This window comes from Aspergillus vadensis (genome assembly GCF_003184925.1).
Source record: "Aspergillus vadensis CBS 113365 unplaced genomic scaffold BO88scaffold_1, whole genome shotgun sequence".
In the NCBI taxonomy this organism is placed as follows: Eukaryota; Fungi; Ascomycota; class Eurotiomycetes; order Eurotiales; family Aspergillaceae; genus Aspergillus; species Aspergillus vadensis.
Window position 1 is genome coordinate 1,258,428 of NW_020292039.1, and position 18,525 is coordinate 1,276,952.

An 18,525-nucleotide genomic window follows, 5' to 3' on the forward strand; every position below is an offset into this window, starting at 1 on the left:
AGAGAGCGCCCGCCATGGCTTCTCAAGTACCGTTCCTCCACAGCCTTCATCATCGCGACAGTCTGGACCTCTTCGTTTACGGTATGCAGATGTCCTACACCAGAGACACAATAGCTGACGCCGGCAGGACTACTTCCTCTATGCCATGGTGAGCATCATCCATACTCACATCTATATCGCCAGTTAACTCTCCAGATCGTCCCCGTCATGCCAACAGCCTTAGTCGACCGCGCGAAAATACCCTATGAAGACCGTACGTCCACCACCACCACCACCACAACCACCCTTCTCTATACCATCTGATACAAAACCAGGCGAACGCTGGGTCAGCATTCTCCTCATCTGCGAAGCCACCGTTGCATTCATCTGCTGCCCGATCTTCGGATACTTGATCGATGTCGCACCCACGCGCAAACTCCCCTACCTTTTCGGCCTCATTCTGCTCGGCGCATCTATGCTCATCCTCTGTCTCGCACGCACCATCGGCTTCTTCGTCATCGCACGCCTCCTACAAGGCAGCGCCACCGCAATGGTCGTCGTCGCTGGACTCGCCCTCCTCACCGACTCCGTCCCGTTCGAGAACCTCGGCCAGACTGTCGGATACCTAGGGTCAGCGGTTACCCTAGGGTTCCTATTAGGGCCGTTACTGGGGGGTCTGGTGTATAGAGTAGCAGGGTATCAGCCGGTATTCGCCATGGCGTTTGCCATTGTAGGATTAGACCTGGTGATGCGGTTTGCAGTGATCGAAAAGAGGGTCGCGAAGCGGTGGATGGCTTTATCGCAAGATGATGACGCCGACGATGAAGAAACCAACAACCACGACAGTCCCTCTGAATCAAGCACACCTCAACCTGAAACCACAGACAACGAAGCAACCATCATACCCAAACATTCCCGCAAACCCACCCTCCTACTCCTAATCCAACAGCCCCGCATCCTCATATCATCCTGGGGTCTCCTCGTCCACGGCATGATATACGCAGCCTTTGACGCCGTACGTCCTTCCCTACCTTCCCCCCAACCTCCAATCTACCATAAACTAACAACCCACCCACCCACTAAATAACAGACAATCCCCATCTTCGTCGAATCCCACTTCAACTGGACGCCCCTAGGCGCGGGCCTAACCTTCCTCCCCTCATCCATGACCGCTCTCTTCGAGCCCTACTTCGGTACACCCCCCTCCTCCTTCAAATACACCTAGTTCAACCCAACTAATAGAAAATCTTCAGGAAAAATAACCGACACCATAACCCCACACCCCATCGCAACAACGACCTTCCTCCTCCTCCCCATCCCACTCAGCATGCTCGCGCTCTCCACCAACCCCACAAGCACCCACATCACCCTCCTAATGATAAACCTCACCTTGACCGGCCTCCTCGTCAACATCGCCACCCCCGCCCTGTACCTTGAAACCCAGCGTGTATTGGATACCATGGAGCGCCGACAGCCCGGGATTTTTGGGCCCAGGGGTGCAGTCGCCCAGGCGTTTGGGATTCAGACGATGGCGCAGTTCTTAGGACTGAGTTTGGGGCCGTTGGCTGGGTTCGTGGAGGGGAGGTTTGGGTGGGGGGTTGTGGTTGTGGGGTTAGGCGTGGTTTGTGCAGTGACGGGGGTGGTGGTGGGGGTTGGGTTGAGGGGGGATGCTTGTTGTGGTGGTAGGTTTGGGGATGGGGATGGGGATGGGGATGGTGGGGAGAGGGAGAGGTTGCTTGCTGGGGATGTGATTGAGTAGGTAGGTAAGGTAGGTAGGTGAAGTAGTGACTAGAATGATAGATTGAATTGGAATTTGTAATTTCGAGAATGAGTGTAAAACTGGAAGTTTGCTTTTAAGAGTAGAACCTAATTAACTAGGTCGGTCATAAGCTGATTGATACATTCGTATTTCAGATCAGATCTAACATCCATCCATTCCATCCCTCCATCCATCTTCTCTCAAATCATACCAACTGCACCTTTTATCGAAAGAGATAAGACGACCATCACACAGCACAAGGATTGTCTTCATGTACAGTTCAAACTCAATCCAGATACACACCGGTGTGGATGTAGCGTAGCAGAGCATAGCGTAGCATAGTGGAGCGGGGAAAGAAAGAATCCATATCAACACCAGAATGGAATGGATCAATCATATAATAAGAGAATCGAAAACCCGAAGAAAGTTAGAAGCGGTACGTTTTTTGTCTGCATTCCATTCACTGGAAGGGGGAAAAGAGAAAGGAAAGAGAGGAAGAAATTATAACGCCATCCAATGCCCTACTTGGACGCCAATAACCCCTAATCATAGAGGGTTAAATTGTAATAAGAGAAAGGAAAGAAACTCCACCATAACGCTTATATCCCCAAACACCATGAATCAGTAAATAAATCAATCAATCAATCACAGACTTAGCTGATCAATGCTTCCCACTCTACCGCTCCCACCGAGCCGACCTCCGCCCTTCGTCACCATCCCTAAACGGTAGAACCGCTCCTCCCCGCCAGGCGTTCGACCTCCGATATACCACTTCTCCGGACCCAGCGCATCGCGGAACCCTCCCGAGCCACTGGAGCTGTCGCTACCGCGACGCTGGCGGCCTTGGCTGTTTGTGATCGGGATGGGGTTTGACGCGGCCGGGGTGGGTGGAGAAGAAGCGACCTGCTGGGTCTGAGGTGGGGCCGGGGATGCTGGGGAAGATTCGGGCTGGTTCAATGGAGATCGCTGGTGCGAGTGAGGACGGGAGTGGGAGGAGGATGAAGCGCTTGTGGTGGAATGATGGTGGTAATGATGAGTGGTGGTGGATGGAGAGGCATCTGATGAGGAAGCGGCGGTGTTGCCGCTGCTGGCCTTGGTGGCTATGGCTCGTGCGCCTTGGGAGATTTGGGTGGAGGAGAGAGAGGAGGATGGGCCAGCGGTCGCGGATTGTGAACCTGCTGCTGAGGCTTTGTATGTGGACTGGGCGCGAAAGGCCGCTAGAAAGTTGGCCAGGAATGGCCGGTTGGTGGACATGGTGGCGAGGGGGGGAGCCACGGTGATAAGATGGAGATGGAGGGAGTAGATTTGGACTGACAGGGGTACGCTAGTCGGATAGGACTAGGGCCTGTAGTCGGTCGCAGGTGTGTTTGCTAATCTTGGTGTAGGAAGTATGGATTGCTGGTTGTGAGAAGTGGTGAGGTGAGGGGATTGTGCGTCTTGTATATAGAGTTAGTGTCGGTGGTCGTCGGTCGAGATCGGGGCGATAGTAGCCGCGGAGTTGCGGAGTAGACGAGATCTAGACGGGGGTCTGAGAGGAGAGTGTGGATGGAGGAGAGCGACTGAGTACAAGAGTACACGAGTACACGAGCACAGACAGGGCAAGAAGGAGACTGCAGGAGGGGACGGACGATCGGAGCCAGAAGGATGGAGGAGGAGGTGGTGGACGATGACGAGAGAAACGGTGGAGGACGAGATTCAGAAGTTGAAACTGGAGGACCTCCGGGGAGTCCCGTGGGCGGCGGCCAATCAGCGGGGGTGGATATCAATCCGGGGGAGCCCCTCGGCGGTGACGTCTATTAATTACTATCATTTAGTTAATTATATCTACTGGTAGGATTAGGAGGGAATGAAATAATCACTCATCACTTGGAATGTGAACTAAGCAGTGTATCTCTTACCTAGTTGTTGAATACGTACACCATGTCTTTTTCTCTCTCTATCAATCTATCCCCCACTCTCTCTCTTTTTCCCGCAAGTAAAATATCGGCCTACTACACTTGGGCACATGCGAAACCAAAAAAACAAGAATCACATCACCTGCAACAAGAGTACCCGATCGCACTAACCATCCAGCGCTCACCGTAGGGAAATCCCGGGATCTTCTCCAGACATCTCCGCCCCGGACCAAAGGTTGGCTTGTTCGGTCGGGAAAGTCAAGTTCTAGGCAGTCACGGGGTGTTCACATGGCCTGTCCCCTTCCGATCCCGTGAGGCTCTCTCTTATTAGCTACTTAGTACAGAGCAACGTACTAAGGTAACTACTGTAGTAACTAGCTTACTTTGTAGGACTCTCCGCTATTTCTCTACTACACCCCCACCCAGTTTGATTGTAAGTCATGTAAATATGGCCCTTATTATTTCTCGTTCAACTCCGAATCACTGGCTGTCTATATTCTAGCTTTTGGATTCCCGTGGCTTCCCATAAGTGACGACTTCCACCAGGCCTGATGCAGGGGGGTTTCAATCGGCCTCCCTGGCCTCCAGACTCCAGGACCAGATACAAGAAGAAAATGCATGCGGCATCATGGATAGAACAAGTACATAACCGACGTATGGAACATCTGGGGGCTGACCAGGGGTGTGCATCCAGGCAGATCAACCAACCGCCGTCCGGAGTAACAAAAAAAGAATGAAACAAGCTCCAACACAGCAGGAGTGTCCCTGACTGCGGCCAGGATCTGCAGGCAACCCAGCCGCGAAAATGTAGGAAATCGGGCAGTCGAAAAGCACCATGCTACCTTTTTCGGTCACAAATGAAAGAGATGAAAAGAAACAGAATAAAGAATAAAGCATGAGACACGAAAGGAAACCGAAGCACACTGACACAAAAACACATTGGATAGGAACGCAGGAGGCATATGGTAAACACAAGACGACGCAACACCTTTCATCCTAGCTCGACCTCGTATGCCCTCCATCGGACACACAGTATGTACTTACATGGTCGACTGGAAGACAACATGCGGATAGGAAACGGCCGTGACGGTTATGCAAACAAATCCCGAACACACTCAACCCTCCGTGCAGCTCAAATTTAAACAGGAAAAGGGAACATGCAACGCGGAACGAAGAGTGGACGGAAGCCTTCCCCGCAAGAAATCTTTTGATGACTCGTTGAAGATGAGAGAGCCCTTGACGCAACAAAAATCAAACACATGCCCAAGTCTATGATTGGACGCCAGTTAAAAAACCACACACACCATCCCATCAACCCACTCATAATGGATGGAAACAAAACAAAACAGGTCCAGAATCACCGCAAATCTGCACTCGCCGTAGAAAATGCTCACAAGATTTTTCAAATAAACAATGGACGACCAGATAACCCAGTAGGACAAAAGAAGACGTTTTCATAACAATGAGTAATCCGGATGCTGTAATCTAGACCAACGCTGCGGCGCGCTGCGCGGAGTCGGTGGCCGAAACGAGCTTTTTTCTATCTGTATTTTTTTTCTTCCCTTCCATTTTCCGTCATATTTTTTTTCTTTTATAGGGATGACCCTCGATAATCATTCATGTCGCTTTCCAGGCTGGATTCATGCGCATGATCCAGGAGACTAATAAGGCGCCAAACCGCAAAGCATGTAAACCCTTGTATAAGAGCATCATCAGCTTGATCGGAGAAGCGTCCTCATAAATACTCCCAGACAAATGCCTAGCATTGCAAGACATCGCTAGACTGATGCATAACATCGTTTGACAACGTAACCCAGTTAGTAAGACAACTTTGTAACCGTTCGTTATGGCCGTAGTGCTCCGTCTCCCTTAACGTTATACACGTCAAGCTCAACGTGGTCAGCTCAAGACATCCACTTCCAAGTCACCACTATTGCCTAGCAGGCTGGACGGTACCTGGGATTCGGGGATTAGCATGCCGTCATTCATACGCAGGGGCAGGAATTGAGTTCCGGGACTCCTTCACTTACCGTCGCCACTCAACGTGGTCGAAGCCAGGTAGAGACCGTTCATCCCACCCTCCTGGGGACCAGCGGTGGTGGTGGGGTAAAACTTGCGTTCGGTATCGACGTGAGCGTGGATAGGCTCCTGGCCGGACGCCATGGTCTGGGGGAAGACGGGATTGATGTAACCGTCGGACGCTCCGGGCTGAAACATCGAAGTCCAGTCAATTTCGCCAGCGTGATTGGGAGGTCCAGGCATGACAGGACGTTTAGGGTCTTGAACAACCGGGGGCTTTACCTGCTCAATAGGAGGACGATCAACATTCAGCTGCTGGCCATTTGCGTCTGCGCCAGGCTGCACCATGTATGGGTTCTGCTTGGGAGCAGCAAGCCAAGGTCCACGCTGGTGAGGCTGTCCGCCGGGGAACGCGTCTTCGGGCTGACCGCGGTTCATCCCATTGACGGAAGGCATGGAGAATCCCAAAGGCTGCTGCTCCGGGAATCCGGGGCGACCGGGAGCCATGCCATTGCCGTTCACGGGCGCCTCGCCATACGTAGCACCCGGCATACCGTTGGGATGCGGGACGGTCGTATTGACTTCATCCTGAACGGGTTTAACGGCGTTTTGCGCAGCTTGAGACCGCTTCAAGTGTGCCTGAGGGTGCGACAGGTGAGTCGCCCCAGTAGGGTTACCGCGTCGCAACGAGCACTTCTGGAAGTGGCGCTTGAGAATATCACTGCGAGAGAAGGTATCCTTGCAGAGCACACACATGTACGGACGGTCTCCAGTGTCTACCGGTAAAAACATAGATTAGTCATCGGAACAATTCGATCCCCGCCATGCGCTATCATATCATTTAAATGGAAAGAGGGGCACTCACGTCTGAGCAAATGGCGCTTCAGATGCTTCGCATGAAGATAGGTCTTGTTACAGTGCGGACAAGGGAACTTTCCATCCGCATCCTTGGCCGGAATAGTAGTGTTCTTCGCGGTACCATTGACACCGTTCGTGACGGGAGTCGCGCGTCCCGGAACGCTCGGCAGAATTCCGCGGCGGCCCTGCGACCCAACAACCTGTGTCCTGGGTGGTTCCTTCGCAGCATACGGGGGAGCACCATTTGCACCTGCAACAGGGTCGGGGTTCATCCAAGGCGATCCCTTGTTATCGGAGTAGCTGAAGGCACCAGACGGAAGACCGGAGAAGTCCGAGCGACGATCACGCGGAGGCGCCGGCGCAATCGGCTGGGGATAGGTCTGCGCGCTGGACGCGGGAGGCAGCACGCTATGAGGCGGAGGGTAGGCTTGCGACGGCTGGGGTTGAGCCTGCGGATTGGGATGGGACAGGAACGACGAGGGAGGCAGACTACCCACGGTGGTGTGAGGCATGATAGGAGCCGCGGAAGACGCGTAGACATCGTGAGTAGATGCGGGATACCTCGACAGATCCGGCCGGTACGGCTGGCCCATGTAGGAGTGAGGGGCAGGGGATTGACTGTGATGAGGCTGCAGCGGGGGGAGAGTATGCGGCTGGGACACAGGGTATTGAGGCTGCATGGTGTACTGAGGCATGGGCATGCTCGAGATGGGTGTCGAGGACAAAGGCGTGGAGCCCTGGGGTAGGCTGGTGGATGGGGGCCGTGAAGGATGAGATCTGGGATCCATCTTGAACGCGGAGAGGCTTTCAAACACGGAAGGAGGGGAAGGAGGGAGGAGAAGAGAATTGGGGTAAGGAACTGGCGAAAGAAGATTTCACGATATCTCGATCATTGATCGCAGGGCGAGAAAACCTTTTCGTAGGATGTGTCTTGCGACCAAGGCAGTGCTCCGTGGATGCGAAAAGACTGCCAATGCCACCTTGTTCAAATCCTGATCGCGTTTCGCTCGCAAAATTCTCCAGTCCGGAGTTGTGTGCTCGCTTCTCTTCGATTGTGACTTCTGGTTCCTTTTTTTTTTCCTTTGCTTGTTCCGACAAATGAACAATCCTCCCACCTGATGCGGAGAATTGACGATGAGATTCGCGGAAGAGGTAGGTTCGATAAGCAAATCGACGCTCAAGGATCCTCAAGGTCGACGATAGACGTGCAGGATCAAGTCCGACTCCACTGCAGAAAAGAGGTCAGGAAAGAGGTCGAGATGCTTAATCTGAATTCCCCACGGTCACCCACCAGAAACTCGAGTTGTGTGGGAACTTCTCACTATCCGCACGTTGTCAAAACAGTCAATGGTTCTGATCCACCAGGGAGGCGGCGTGTAAGTGGGTCTAACACAATCAGCAGTGCTAGAGGGAAATTTCGCTAGCCAATTTTTGCTTCGCGTCAACAATGCGCGCGAAATTGACCAGGATGACTCTGATGGGAAGATCACAACTGCCAGGGACAACGCGTATAGATGCGGAGACAGGGCGAAGGAAGAGTGAAAAGTAAGGGGGGGAGGGTAGAACAAGAGGGCAAAAAAAGAAAACGAAAAAGAATGATAAAATAAAATAGAATAAAATAGAAAAAGCTTAGGAAATTTTGTTCCAAGAGGGAACACCCAAGGTAGCCGTCCCTAGGGTAGTCACGGGAATGGAGGGAGGAGGAGGGGGGGTGGAAGGGGGGGCGACGAACGGCGGCGGCGGCACAAAGTTAAGTGGGTGAAGGAGGGAAAAAAAAAATGTTAGGGGAAAAAAAAAAAAAAATATCGTCAGTATCGGAAGAGCGAAAACTGACACACTAACCTACTACTAAAGGCAAAGAAGGAAAAAAGTGGAAGAGGGAAAGAAATCACGACTAATTGAAGGTTAACTGGGGATTGGCGGTGACGATCGTAACTCTGGGAGGCGACAACCGTAAAGGATGAAGAGGAAAAAAAAATGTGAGTAAAAAAAAGAAAATATGGAAAAAAAAGGGAAAATGCTATTAAAAAAAAAATTATAACGGAAAATATTAGTTATTTTTATGATTTTATTAGCATCGTTTTCTACTCAGTCAGCACCCAACGTTTGGGACAGTTACTGGTTGCCGTTGACCTGATTCGTGCCTCGTCCGGTTTCCGAAACCCAGTCAAGAGCCGAACAAGGTCTGCATTTTCTCTGCAAACTAAACTATCCTACTTTTGTGTTTCCTCCTGGTCGCTTTACCTTTTGGGTACAACGATGTTGAAAACGTTAACCAAGATCTGCGTGCTTCGGTAGACTTCAGCAGTGCCTTTGGCACTGGGAATTCTAAACCACGAGAAGAGGAACGGTTCTGTAAACTTTCTGCCGCCCAAGAGACGGCAAGATCGGCTCAACAATCAGAGTCTTTTCCGAAATGTAGACACCGGAAGGGTAAGGAAAACCCTCAGCAGAGCACAAGTCGATTTTGGTTGGCACCAGCGGCAAGCAGGGGAAAATTGTTGAAGGCGCTATTTCGATCGACGATGCTGGTTGGCTAATTCGTCCATCGCATAATGTATTTTAATTATTCGGATTTCTTGGTCAGGCTTCCTCTGTGTCACAGATTGGTTTGGATGGGAGACACATCGGGCGTGTACCGAAAGACAGACCCCCGATGTACTCGATCGTATCCTCGCCGCGGACAGCCACGGGAAAGATACCTGGCAGGAACTTGTTGTTACCGGCCCTAAAGCCTACCAATCACATCGCACCTGACACTGCGCGGACGCAAGCGGAGAAACGCATGAACTGTTCTAGGCCAAGCGTCAAGCATAACGAAGAGTTAATTCTATTTTATTTGCCTACGTAGTCATGAGAATACTATGGTCGAGGAAGGAATATTCTGAACTATCTAGAACGGAGTCGGACAGTTCGATGTCCGCGTCTCGATCGTTACACCCATCGCAACGAAGACCGTAATTTTACGCCTGTTGGTTTTGAACACCCCCGGGAGAAGAAGGGCAAGGGCCGAACTTCAAGGCTCAAGAGGACTACCAAGGCACCAGACCGGGTGGAAGGATCAAAGAAAAGTAGCAGGTACTATGTAGATACAGCAGCAACATAGCAAATCAATTCTCCTGGTGATGAGGGGGTGGGAAGTCATGGAGGGGCGGGAGGTCTAAGACTGCATGCCCGCCGTAAGATTGAGCTTCCGACAAAGCGTAAAGCCGGAGCTTTGGTCTCGAAAGCTTAGTGAATCTCGTAAGAATCCCTGTAGTTACATACTTCATAGATGCATGCCTACCGCCAGAACAAAGCAGTAAGTAACGTCCCTGTTTTAGTACATACTCGAACTACTAGTTGGAATTAGTTAGTGGGCAGGCAGTGCTCCGTCCGGTCGCGTTCGACTGCCCTTTTGAGCTTGGACAAATCACCGAGGCATCATACTGGCCTGGGTGCAGCAGAGTATTCTCGACGAACTTTAGCATCTCTCATCGTTATGAAGACAGAAGGGGTCTTCTACTTTGTAGTATGCTTGATGTCATGAGGCGGATGGAGTTCTGCATCCCTTCTCCGCAGTTGACAGGCCCGCTTGCTCGATATTGGCTCCTTGGGGCGCTCAGTCCTCATGGCACATCCACAATCCCACATGAGTTAGGTAGGGGCAGGAAACCTTATCAACGCGATATCTTTGTTCGAAGTGGAGTGGCATCCTGGCTTGGACCTGAGCTTCACGGCTGGGAACAATGGTAGAGTTGCCCACTCTACTCCACGGCTGTCAATCTCGATTTTAGAAGTATATACTCCATCAATACTCCATAATGTGTGACATCCGATGGGGATCCTTATGGGGCCTTCCATCCTGCACTTCCCCATCACCGGTATTTATATCAACTGCGGCTTGTCCGCAGCAGTCAGGTACATTTCTTCTTAGAGTTGATAGTGGTTCACAATTTAAATGTCTCTTGCCGCGGGCTACAAGTCCCATGCAGTCATAGCACTATGCTACCCATTGCTTTGTATCTTTGTCTATTAATCACTTCCTACGGTCTCTATTCAGAAGTGACAGGAGTTAGTCTAACGGTGGTGTCACAAGCAACGACTCAACGGCTGAGCCTGCATCTATTACTCATATCATGCGCTCGGTTTACTTTTGCGAACTAGGTATTATTTCGGTTTCGGACTTGCGTAAGCTGTGCTGGACGGGCTCTCGAAGCAGGGTATGTGAGTGTGTGTGCCTCCTGAGACATCCTGAGATTACAGGTTCGGCGTTCAAATCACTCAGGCTACCCTCCAAGTCTCCTGGCAATGAAAATCCCACGCCTAAGGACAAGTGATGTTCAGCGCAAAGACACACACCACCGACAGGGCTCCGACCATTGATTGAACGCCTCAGGTATATACCGGCTGCATGGAGCTTCTAGACTGCAGGCCGCAAGCGTGGTACTTTTGCGTTTCGGGGAGTGGCAGGAAATCCGGCCAATTGGCAAGTCGAGGAGGCCACGCACCTTGTTCCATCCATGCCAGTGTGCCACCCCTAACAGCTTGATTACGCCTTGGAAATTGTGATTTCGGAGGGCCGAGTAATACCACATTTTCCAGGCGTAACCCGTGGTTCGGCGCTGCGTATCCTTGCCACTTCCGACCGGAGGTATGATGGATCATAATCAACTCATTCCTGCAATCGCTGCTGGCGTTCAATCTCGAGTTCCGGAAGGGGACACCAGAGCAGCAAACAGGACGATTCAGTTTCTATGGCTGTTAATCTACAAAATCATTCCTCAGATCAACGATTCTTCATCATGATGGGTCCCTCTTTTAGACTTCAAGACTGCGGCTGTTCTCCACCAGGAGATTTTCGCTGGGAGCTTCTCCCGCTTCGATTGTGGACCTTGACCTCTGGTTTAGGCGGGCGAGTGGAATCGCTGCACTTGCTTCTCCGTATTATATCCGGAGCTATCTGATCTGACCACCCGGCAGGGGTCACACAGCATGCAGCGATTCATAAACTCAGAAGAGGCTTACTGCAGTACGCAGTCCAGTATGGAGTCGTACTGTGAGAAGCGAAATTGGCAATGCATGGCGGATTTGCGCGGAGGAGAGTTCCGTCAGCTTGCAAATGCGGAAGCCTATTTTGCCTTCTTTCTTTCCCAAGAGGAATAACATTAACCACATTCGGATGAGGCCTCGCGCTCGTGGCCACGGAGCACTACGGGAGCGTGAAGGAAACATGCCGTCATACACCCCCCGTACCATCCAATACTTACAGACTTTCTTACCAACCCGGTAATATCATTACTAATGTGTGCGGAACGAAAACTAAGTAATCTTGCAATCTGCGCTCGGCTGGATGGAACTCGCACAGCTAACCTGGTATCTCCCCATACTAAACTCATCATTTGTCTGTCATGTTGTTAGGACTTGTCGGTCCCCATCCTCGCCTTAGCGATCGGATATATCGCTCAACCACACATAATAATCGGCTAGACTAGCGCTTGCTCTTAAGCCGGTGGATGATGGTTCTGCAACATCTCGCCCGACTTGCCACTTACGCTGGCGTTCCAAGGAACAGGCGCCCGCAGTTCTCACGCCGGTCAGCACCACTGCGAGACGCCTTCCCGGACACGGTAAGACCAACATGATGCATCCAGTGGTAGCCTCCCGGTACTACCCTGCACCTCGCCCAATGTGGCGGTCCGATCACGGCCGCCGGACTCCACCAACGAAGCCGATGGCCCGCTCATGGAAACTTCTACGGAGACACCAAGCAAGGCGGTGTGGGAGATCTCGAGAAGACCCAGTCCACACACTGGCTGTCGTACGAGAGAAGGCGCACTAGACGCTGTTGGTCCTTAGGCAGCGCATAGCCAGAGGTTAAACCAGGTGCTTAACGGCATGGCTCAACGAGAAATTGTCCGACCGATCGCCGCCAGTCTGCTATCGTCCTAAAGCTTGGCCTCGCTTGTGAGACACTTGCGGACTAGTTGGACCACGGAGTACACAGTAGGTAGGCATAATGCTGTCCGCCATTCTCCGCCCACCATACTGTGTCAGGCACGAAAGGACTATCCGGGCTTGGTATTCACGACTACTGGGTACGGAGTTCTACCCGGCTGCAATAGTAGCCAAGCGCCTAGTATATGTGATGTCGATTACTTCGTACCGACACGTACCTACATCAAATTGCGTCGAGTTCCATATATAGATCCTATGGACACCGCCGCCCTCAACAAAAGGACTGTGTGCAGGCCCGAAAGTACATTCACCACAACAGATCGATAAAATCTCTACCGTGTACTCCGTACTATCTACGTGGCAGGGATAAGCAGACACAAGCGCGCAGCGTGGCTGGTCCGAGTCCAATCTCTGAACAATGAAAACCAACAGGCGCCGTGATAATAACATAATAGTGATATAATGCCACTAAACTCCGTACGTGGACTAGTTCAGCAGCGCTAAATTCCTTAGCCCCTCGACGAAAAAGCATCCCTACGGGTCCTACAGAGCAGAAAAGAACTCAAAACGACCGCATGCAGATCCTCCCGCCGAATCCGGGACACTCAGAGTCGGCCGGATACTTCCTCGGCACTTTTACCCTGCCAGGGTGGTTTTTCCGGGCATGGCCGGAGTAATGCCGAAGGTCAAGTCTGGATCGGCTCAGTTTCAGACCTCGCGTGCGATCCAATCACAGCGAAAATGTTGAGCGAGGCGAGAACGCCACTCACCTCATTCCACTTGATGCCAAGCGGACCGGACGCTCTTGCGATGCACATTTTGTTGGTTGTTGTTCGGTGTGTGTATTGTGTGCTGTGTGGCCTGAGCCTGAGCTGCTTAGGCTTTCCCCTCTTCGCTCGCCTGTTTGAGTTAGTCACAAAGTAACTTACTCTGACTGGGAGTGTACAGAGCAGTTAGCGCTTGATCTGGATCGCATGGGTGAGGTAATCATGGTCATGTGCCTGACGCTGCGAGTCAGCCAGCCAGCCCGCTCGTCCTCTCTCCCGCTCTTCCGCCCGGAGTGCTGTCGCTTCTGCTGCCGCCGCCATCATTACTTTTTCCTAATCGATCAGATACATCTCTAGTTACCCAGTAGGTGGCTGGGTAGATACTACACATCCTTCGAGACATCCTACACCGGCTCGCTTATGTCTAAAAATTGGGACCACACAGGACAATGGCTATCAACGTACAAGATCACAAGCTAGATACTACTGCCCGAGTTGGCAGGAGTGTAAGCGCAGCTAGTAATTAGTTAATTGGGATGTTATTGCAGCTACAGGCTTTCCCACACTTGACGGGCATCGTTGGCGCTTGCAACAGTTGCTCTATCTATTCGCCAGCCACCCGGACTAGGGTCATGCATAACTGGGGGGGGGGGGGGAGGACTCGTTCGATCGAGCAATGTACCCAGTCGGACATGGGCGGCACTGACACTGGTCGTCGATCCGAGGGTAGCCATCGAACCATGGTCTTGGATCCGACTATGGGCCATGGCAGCCAAACCGCATGGTCCCTGTTGAGTGTTGAATCTCTTAATGATACGATAGCGGATCCTTGGGATACGGGATGTATCTACCAGGGCCGCGTCATGAATGTTTCCGACTGGTTTGACGCGCATGTATGATCCGGCGAGTGTGATATGTTCAACCGTATCAAATGCTACCAGGGCAGCCGGAGTGCAATCCGGGTGGCTACGGTGAGAATGGCCTGATTAGTAGGATTAGAGTTCGTTGAGCGTAACGCCGTCACCGGAGCCACCATACAACTTTCATTTCAGATAGAGTATGTGGCTGCCTGAGGCGTGATCAGATAAACGACGAACCCCCTCTCACTAAAGCTGCAGGGGTATGTCCGCACTACGGAGCATGGAGGAGGAACTAAGGGAAAGGAGGAGGAGGGGACGCTGAGGGGAAAGGGGGAGAACCTGGAGATGAGGTATCCATGATCTACTCGATGGCCTCTCCCACCCTCGTATGGGCTAGAAAGGCGAGTCCGTCCCGCTTGTCTGTTGTCGTGTATAAGACTTTTGCCACCGGCGACAGGCCGACAAGCAGCCACGCGGACTGGGAATTTATTGTGAGACAGTCAGGTTTATCTGCCTAGTCTATATGGCAGATTATAATTTCTTCCTAGGCTGGAAAAGGATTGTTGTGACTTTCCCCAATAGGTATCTTCCACGGTCTGAGACAGGGAAGAGACGGTAGAAAAATGAGAGGTAAGCTGATTTTATCTTTCCTTTAAATGTCGATTATTATTATTATAGCATTAATTCTGTCATTATATGATTACCACCAAGGTTAGCTCGCTAGCAACAGCAATAGCAGCAAACAAGAATATCATCATCATCATCATCATCATCGGCTGCCGAGGCACAAGAAATGATAATGCAAAAAGCAAAATAATACCGCAACTAGAGGGTCAGCCCCAGGCAAATCAACCAACTAACCCACTTACCAACTAGTAGCGAGTTGGAGGTCCTGCCTCAGGCGGGACACCGGAATAACGGACACTCATTGCCAAGCACCACCAACCTCCCCTCTCTTCCTTCTTCTCCCCCTGTCAATCAATCCCCCCCCAGCCCAAACCCACCTCAGCCCGCTACTCAATTTACCTAACTACTAACTACGGAGTTAACCACTCGTGCTCTTCCTTTTCTCTCGGCGCTGACTTGGGTCTCAAGCAAAGATAAAGTTACAAGCTACACCAGATAGTCAATGCAAGTCCATCCCAACACGGGTTAACATCCGACGGAAGAGCATACCAGCCAACCTGCCTGAAGAATTAGCTAGACAGTTGACCCAAGAATGCTCGACAAAATTTGTCGGCAGTAATTTTACACACCACTGGGAACATTTTGCCGATACGATAGGCAACTACTTGCCTACTTTTCACAGTAGCTTTCGAAAAATAAGTTGTAAAAGTCGGTGAAGACCATCGCCTATGTATAGAAAACAACATATAATTAATATAATAAAAAAAACAAAATAAAACATCATGGGCTATCAACTACTACCTACTTACCTACCTAAATAAATACCAACAAAGGTACCAACCAACGAACCAAACCACCATGTAGTTTTGAAACACATTGAATAGATACATAGACTTGACTATACAAATAAATAGATAGATAGATAAACTGAATGGATACATCCCAGCCCTACTACCCACAACCTATCCATCCATCCATCCATCCATCCATCGACTCCATAGATATTAAATCGACAGTAGTTAAGACACATACTACTGCAACCTGCGTACCTGCAGGAAATTTAAATGACCCTCTCCCCCTCTGGCCCGCCGCCCGCGAAATCTCGCGTCAAAGGTTGCAGGGCAAGAGAGAAAGACGGGAAGGAAAGTCATTCGTTCGATCGGGGGGGAGGCGTAGTGGAGATGGACGGATGGATGGCTGGATGGATGGGGTTCTGTGGTCGCGCGGCTGGCGTGTATGTGTGTTTGTGGATCGGGTAAGTAGGTAGTACAGTAGGGATTATGCTTGCTGATGGAGTATAACTTAGGTTAAGTGGTGCTATTGCTAAGTGTGGTATGGTTTTATGTACGGAGTATGGTGTGACTAGTTAGATAGACACTATGGGGGTGAATATTTGGATACCGTGATTGAGTGATTGTTTTGGGAAAGATGATTTCGAATGGTATAGTGATGTTACTAGTAGATTAATATGGTCAAGATGATTAAGATAATGAGTGGTTTGTCTCTACTGGATGGTGGTGTGGTTGGTAGTTATATATAGTATGTCTGGGTTGAGTGGGTTTTACCCTCATATTTTACACACTGCAATTGAACTACTGGTGGTAGTACTAGTACTAGTAGTATGGTCTACAATTGAGACCTCTCTTCAGAGAATATAAATGTATATTGCATTATTCGCTCAAAAAAGACTAGAGTGTATCCCTGTTACTCTTGATGTGCTTTGTACTAACTTTCCTAGGGCCTAGTAGCGACATAGTATATTCACGGCACCATTACTGGTAGTACTCCACTGAAAGCTCTGCAATACCTTTACCACTCAAGTCCTGTAACTAATCATTCTCTTAATATAAGTTGAGATCTTTATTAGCTATTGCTGATGTTTTTTAAACTAATTGGTGGGGTATAGAAAGTCTTGCAGGTATGGTTGGTATTTATAGAGGTACTGAGTTCTACGTTACTACTACGTATACTTTCACTAATGTTCAAGAACTATGGATACTACTTGTTTACCAGTAGATTCAGTTAGTATTTATATATTGATTATGAGGAAAGTACCCCTGGCTTGCTATACATAGATGGCAAGGCATGAACGGAGACTAAAAATGTAGAGAGAGAGGGAAACCATAAAATCTGTCTAGTCTTATTGTATGCAGAACAATGCATAGTCCCAATAAGTCACCACAGTAATAATAGCCAATATCTAGGAAGGTCAAAATATATCATATATTCGCAGTCAAGGAAGAGAATTTCCCTGCTGCTTTTCTATCTTTCATGCATAAAGCTGTCTATACTCTCAACCACCCTCCTTCTTTTTGTACCCTCAATGCCCTCTCACGAGATCATAATACTGCCTTGTCTTGAACTCCCTCACATCTGGAAGAGACAGCGTTCCGTTCACGAGTCCAGCATCAAAAAGCAACCCAGCATCAGAACTCGCCAATATCAACTAGATAGGTCAAACACAACCCGGACTAGAAGAATCAACCCTACGAGACCAAATAAACCACCGACTGCACCACCGCAGCAATCCCCACCACACACAAACACATCTTCCCATGCAACTCCAAACAATACAGCAACTGTCTCACACTAATCATCTCCACCACATCAAGCACATGCAACGGTCCCGGTAACCTGAAGGGGTCTTTGACGAGCCTGCCTTGCTGCTTTGGATACCCCTCATCCTCATCCTCCTCCTTCCACAAAGCAATCTGATTATCACCACCCCCATTCTTCTCATCCTGCTGCACCTCCTCCGGCAAAGGAATCAACGTCTCACAATCCCCCGGTATCAAGCTCCCCTCCACCACAACAAGCACAATATACGCCGGGAACAAAACCAGAACCTGAGCAACGAGCATAAGACCCGCGACAAGAACATCAGATCTCACGAGGGACGTAACATCCGTCAAATCCTCCGGCTGCAGCAGCACACCATCGAACCGAACCGGGGCAAGGAGTAGTCCCGGCACATACATCATGATCGACTCAGCAATGGCATAAAGCAGCGTCGGCAAGAGTAGTACATTCCACCGATGATAGTCAAGTCCAAGAGGCACGTAGCGCATCTGCTCAGCGGGAGGGAGAATGGCTCCGGCTGTCCGGAAGAAATGGAATTCGGCGAGAGCGACGGAGGCAACGATGTGTGCGAGAGGTTCAGGGAAGCGTGCGATAGGCGATGTGAGCATGCCTGTTACTATAAAGTATCTCAGATTGTAGTAGATGGTGTAATGGAAGCCGTTGATGAGGGATGTAACTCCGTTTTTGTGGTGCAGGGTGGTGAGGGTTTGGAGGAGGTTGCGGGTGGTGGTGGTAGGCTTTGGGTTTGATTTCTTGTTGTCGACATTGTCTCTGTCTTTGTTGGGGTTGGGAGGGTTGCTATCGATGGTCTCGAGAATGAGGAGGGACATTATGAGGTTGCCGATGATGTAGCGGATCTAGATGTGGTGATGGGGTACTTGTTAGGTTGTGCTCATCTCCGAGGGGTTGGGATTGGGTTGCTTACTATGAAGTCGAGGGACATTCCTAGAATGATCAAGGTTAATTCTAGCACATTTTGGGGTGGTTCGGTAGGACTCTCTTGGAAGAGTCCATGGGCGTTGGCGAGTAGTGGATCATTTCTTGCGGTATAGATGAAGGTGTTGAGGAGTTTGCGAAATGTGAATAGTAAGAGGCGTGACATGGTGAGTCTGATGACAGTTAGGTACGCTAGAAGCGAGTGTCTCGAGATGCCATGTTGGATATGGGATATAACTACTGAGGTATAAATACTTGAAGCTATATTGCTCTTTTATAGAGTTGTCGGCACTTCCCTGCTCCCTGTT

General features: G+C 50.3%; 6 protein-coding genes across 6 annotated transcripts; 3 read left to right on the forward strand and 3 right to left on the reverse strand.

Moving 5' to 3' along the window:
- Window positions 1-14: 14 nt before the first annotated feature.
- BO88DRAFT_329382 (MFS transporter) lies at window positions 15-1,738 on the forward strand (the record flags this gene model as incomplete). The annotated part of the gene is made up of 5 exons (XM_025702598.1): window positions 15-81; window positions 128-253; window positions 315-994; window positions 1,070-1,172; window positions 1,233-1,738. 5 exons carry the CDS (start codon window positions 15-17, stop codon window positions 1,736-1,738), a joined length of 1,482 nt encoding a protein of 493 aa, XP_025568256.1.
- Window positions 1,739-2,184: 446 nt separating this feature from the next.
- BO88DRAFT_13805 (uncharacterized protein) lies at window positions 2,185-3,187 on the reverse strand. The gene is made up of 2 exons (XM_025701427.1): window positions 2,295-3,187; window positions 2,185-2,212 (listed from the first exon to the last, which is right to left on the reverse strand). Exon 1 carries the CDS (start codon window positions 2,990-2,992, stop codon window positions 2,384-2,386), a length of 609 nt encoding a protein of 202 aa, XP_025568257.1. The 5' UTR covers window positions 2,993-3,187; the 3' UTR covers window positions 2,185-2,212; window positions 2,295-2,383.
- Window positions 3,188-5,328: 2,141 nt separating this feature from the next.
- On the reverse strand, window positions 5,329-7,463 carry BO88DRAFT_13871 (C2H2 transcription factor). The gene is made up of 3 exons (XM_025701437.1): window positions 6,518-7,463; window positions 5,664-6,428; window positions 5,329-5,589 (listed from the first exon to the last, which is right to left on the reverse strand). The coding sequence occupies exons 1-3, from the start codon at window positions 7,296-7,298 to the stop codon at window positions 5,564-5,566; spliced, it is 1,572 nt and encodes a 523-aa protein (XP_025568258.1). The 5' UTR covers window positions 7,299-7,463; the 3' UTR covers window positions 5,329-5,563.
- Window positions 7,464-7,599: 136 nt separating this feature from the next.
- BO88DRAFT_400141 (uncharacterized protein) lies at window positions 7,600-8,226 on the forward strand. Its single transcript, XM_025705491.1, has one exon. The coding sequence runs from the start codon at window positions 7,629-7,631 to the stop codon at window positions 7,932-7,934; it is 306 nt and encodes a 101-aa protein (XP_025568259.1). The 5' UTR covers window positions 7,600-7,628; the 3' UTR covers window positions 7,935-8,226.
- Window positions 8,227-10,273: 2,047 nt separating this feature from the next.
- BO88DRAFT_459980 (uncharacterized protein) lies at window positions 10,274-11,782 on the forward strand (the record flags this gene model as incomplete). The annotated part of the gene is made up of 7 exons (XM_025711102.1): window positions 10,274-10,712; window positions 10,756-10,825; window positions 10,924-10,955; window positions 10,984-11,018; window positions 11,315-11,433; window positions 11,473-11,543; window positions 11,648-11,782. Exons 1-7 carry the CDS (start codon window positions 10,629-10,631, stop codon window positions 11,780-11,782), a joined length of 546 nt encoding a protein of 181 aa, XP_025568260.1. The 5' UTR covers window positions 10,274-10,628.
- A 5,211-nt stretch (window positions 11,783-16,993) lies between these two features.
- On the reverse strand, window positions 16,994-18,415 carry BO88DRAFT_354796 (uncharacterized protein). The gene is made up of 2 exons (XM_025703683.1): window positions 18,207-18,415; window positions 16,994-18,138 (listed from the first exon to the last, which is right to left on the reverse strand). Exons 1-2 carry the CDS (start codon window positions 18,381-18,383, stop codon window positions 17,188-17,190), a joined length of 1,128 nt encoding a protein of 375 aa, XP_025568261.1. The 5' UTR covers window positions 18,384-18,415; the 3' UTR covers window positions 16,994-17,187.
- Between the last annotated feature and the right edge of the window lie 110 nt (window positions 18,416-18,525).

Bases quoted from the DNA above. Each gene is read 5' to 3' on its own strand.
- BO88DRAFT_13805 (XM_025701427.1), bottom strand. From the start codon at position 2,992: ATGTCCACCAACCGGCCATTCCTGGCCAACTTTCTAGCGGCCTTTCGC.
- BO88DRAFT_13871 (XM_025701437.1), bottom strand. From the start codon at position 7,298: ATGGATCCCAGATCTCATCCTTCACGGCCCCCATCCACCAGCCTACCC. The intron at 6,429-6,517 runs GTGAGTGCCCCT...TTTTACCGGTAG, and splicing joins GAAGCGCCATTTGCTCAGAC to ACACTGGAGACCGTCCGTAC. The intron at 5,590-5,663 runs GTAAGTGAAGGA...CCCGAATCCCAG, and splicing joins GACCACGTTGAGTGGCGACG to GTACCGTCCAGCCTGCTAGG.
- BO88DRAFT_400141 (XM_025705491.1), top strand. From the start codon at position 7,629: ATGCGGAGAATTGACGATGAGATTCGCGGAAGAGGTAGGTTCGATAAG.
- BO88DRAFT_354796 (XM_025703683.1), bottom strand. From the start codon at position 18,383: ATGTCACGCCTCTTACTATTCACATTTCGCAAACTCCTCAACACCTTC. The intron at 18,139-18,206 runs GTAAGCAACCCA...CACCACATCTAG, and splicing joins GAATGTCCCTCGACTTCATA to ATCCGCTACATCATCGGCAA.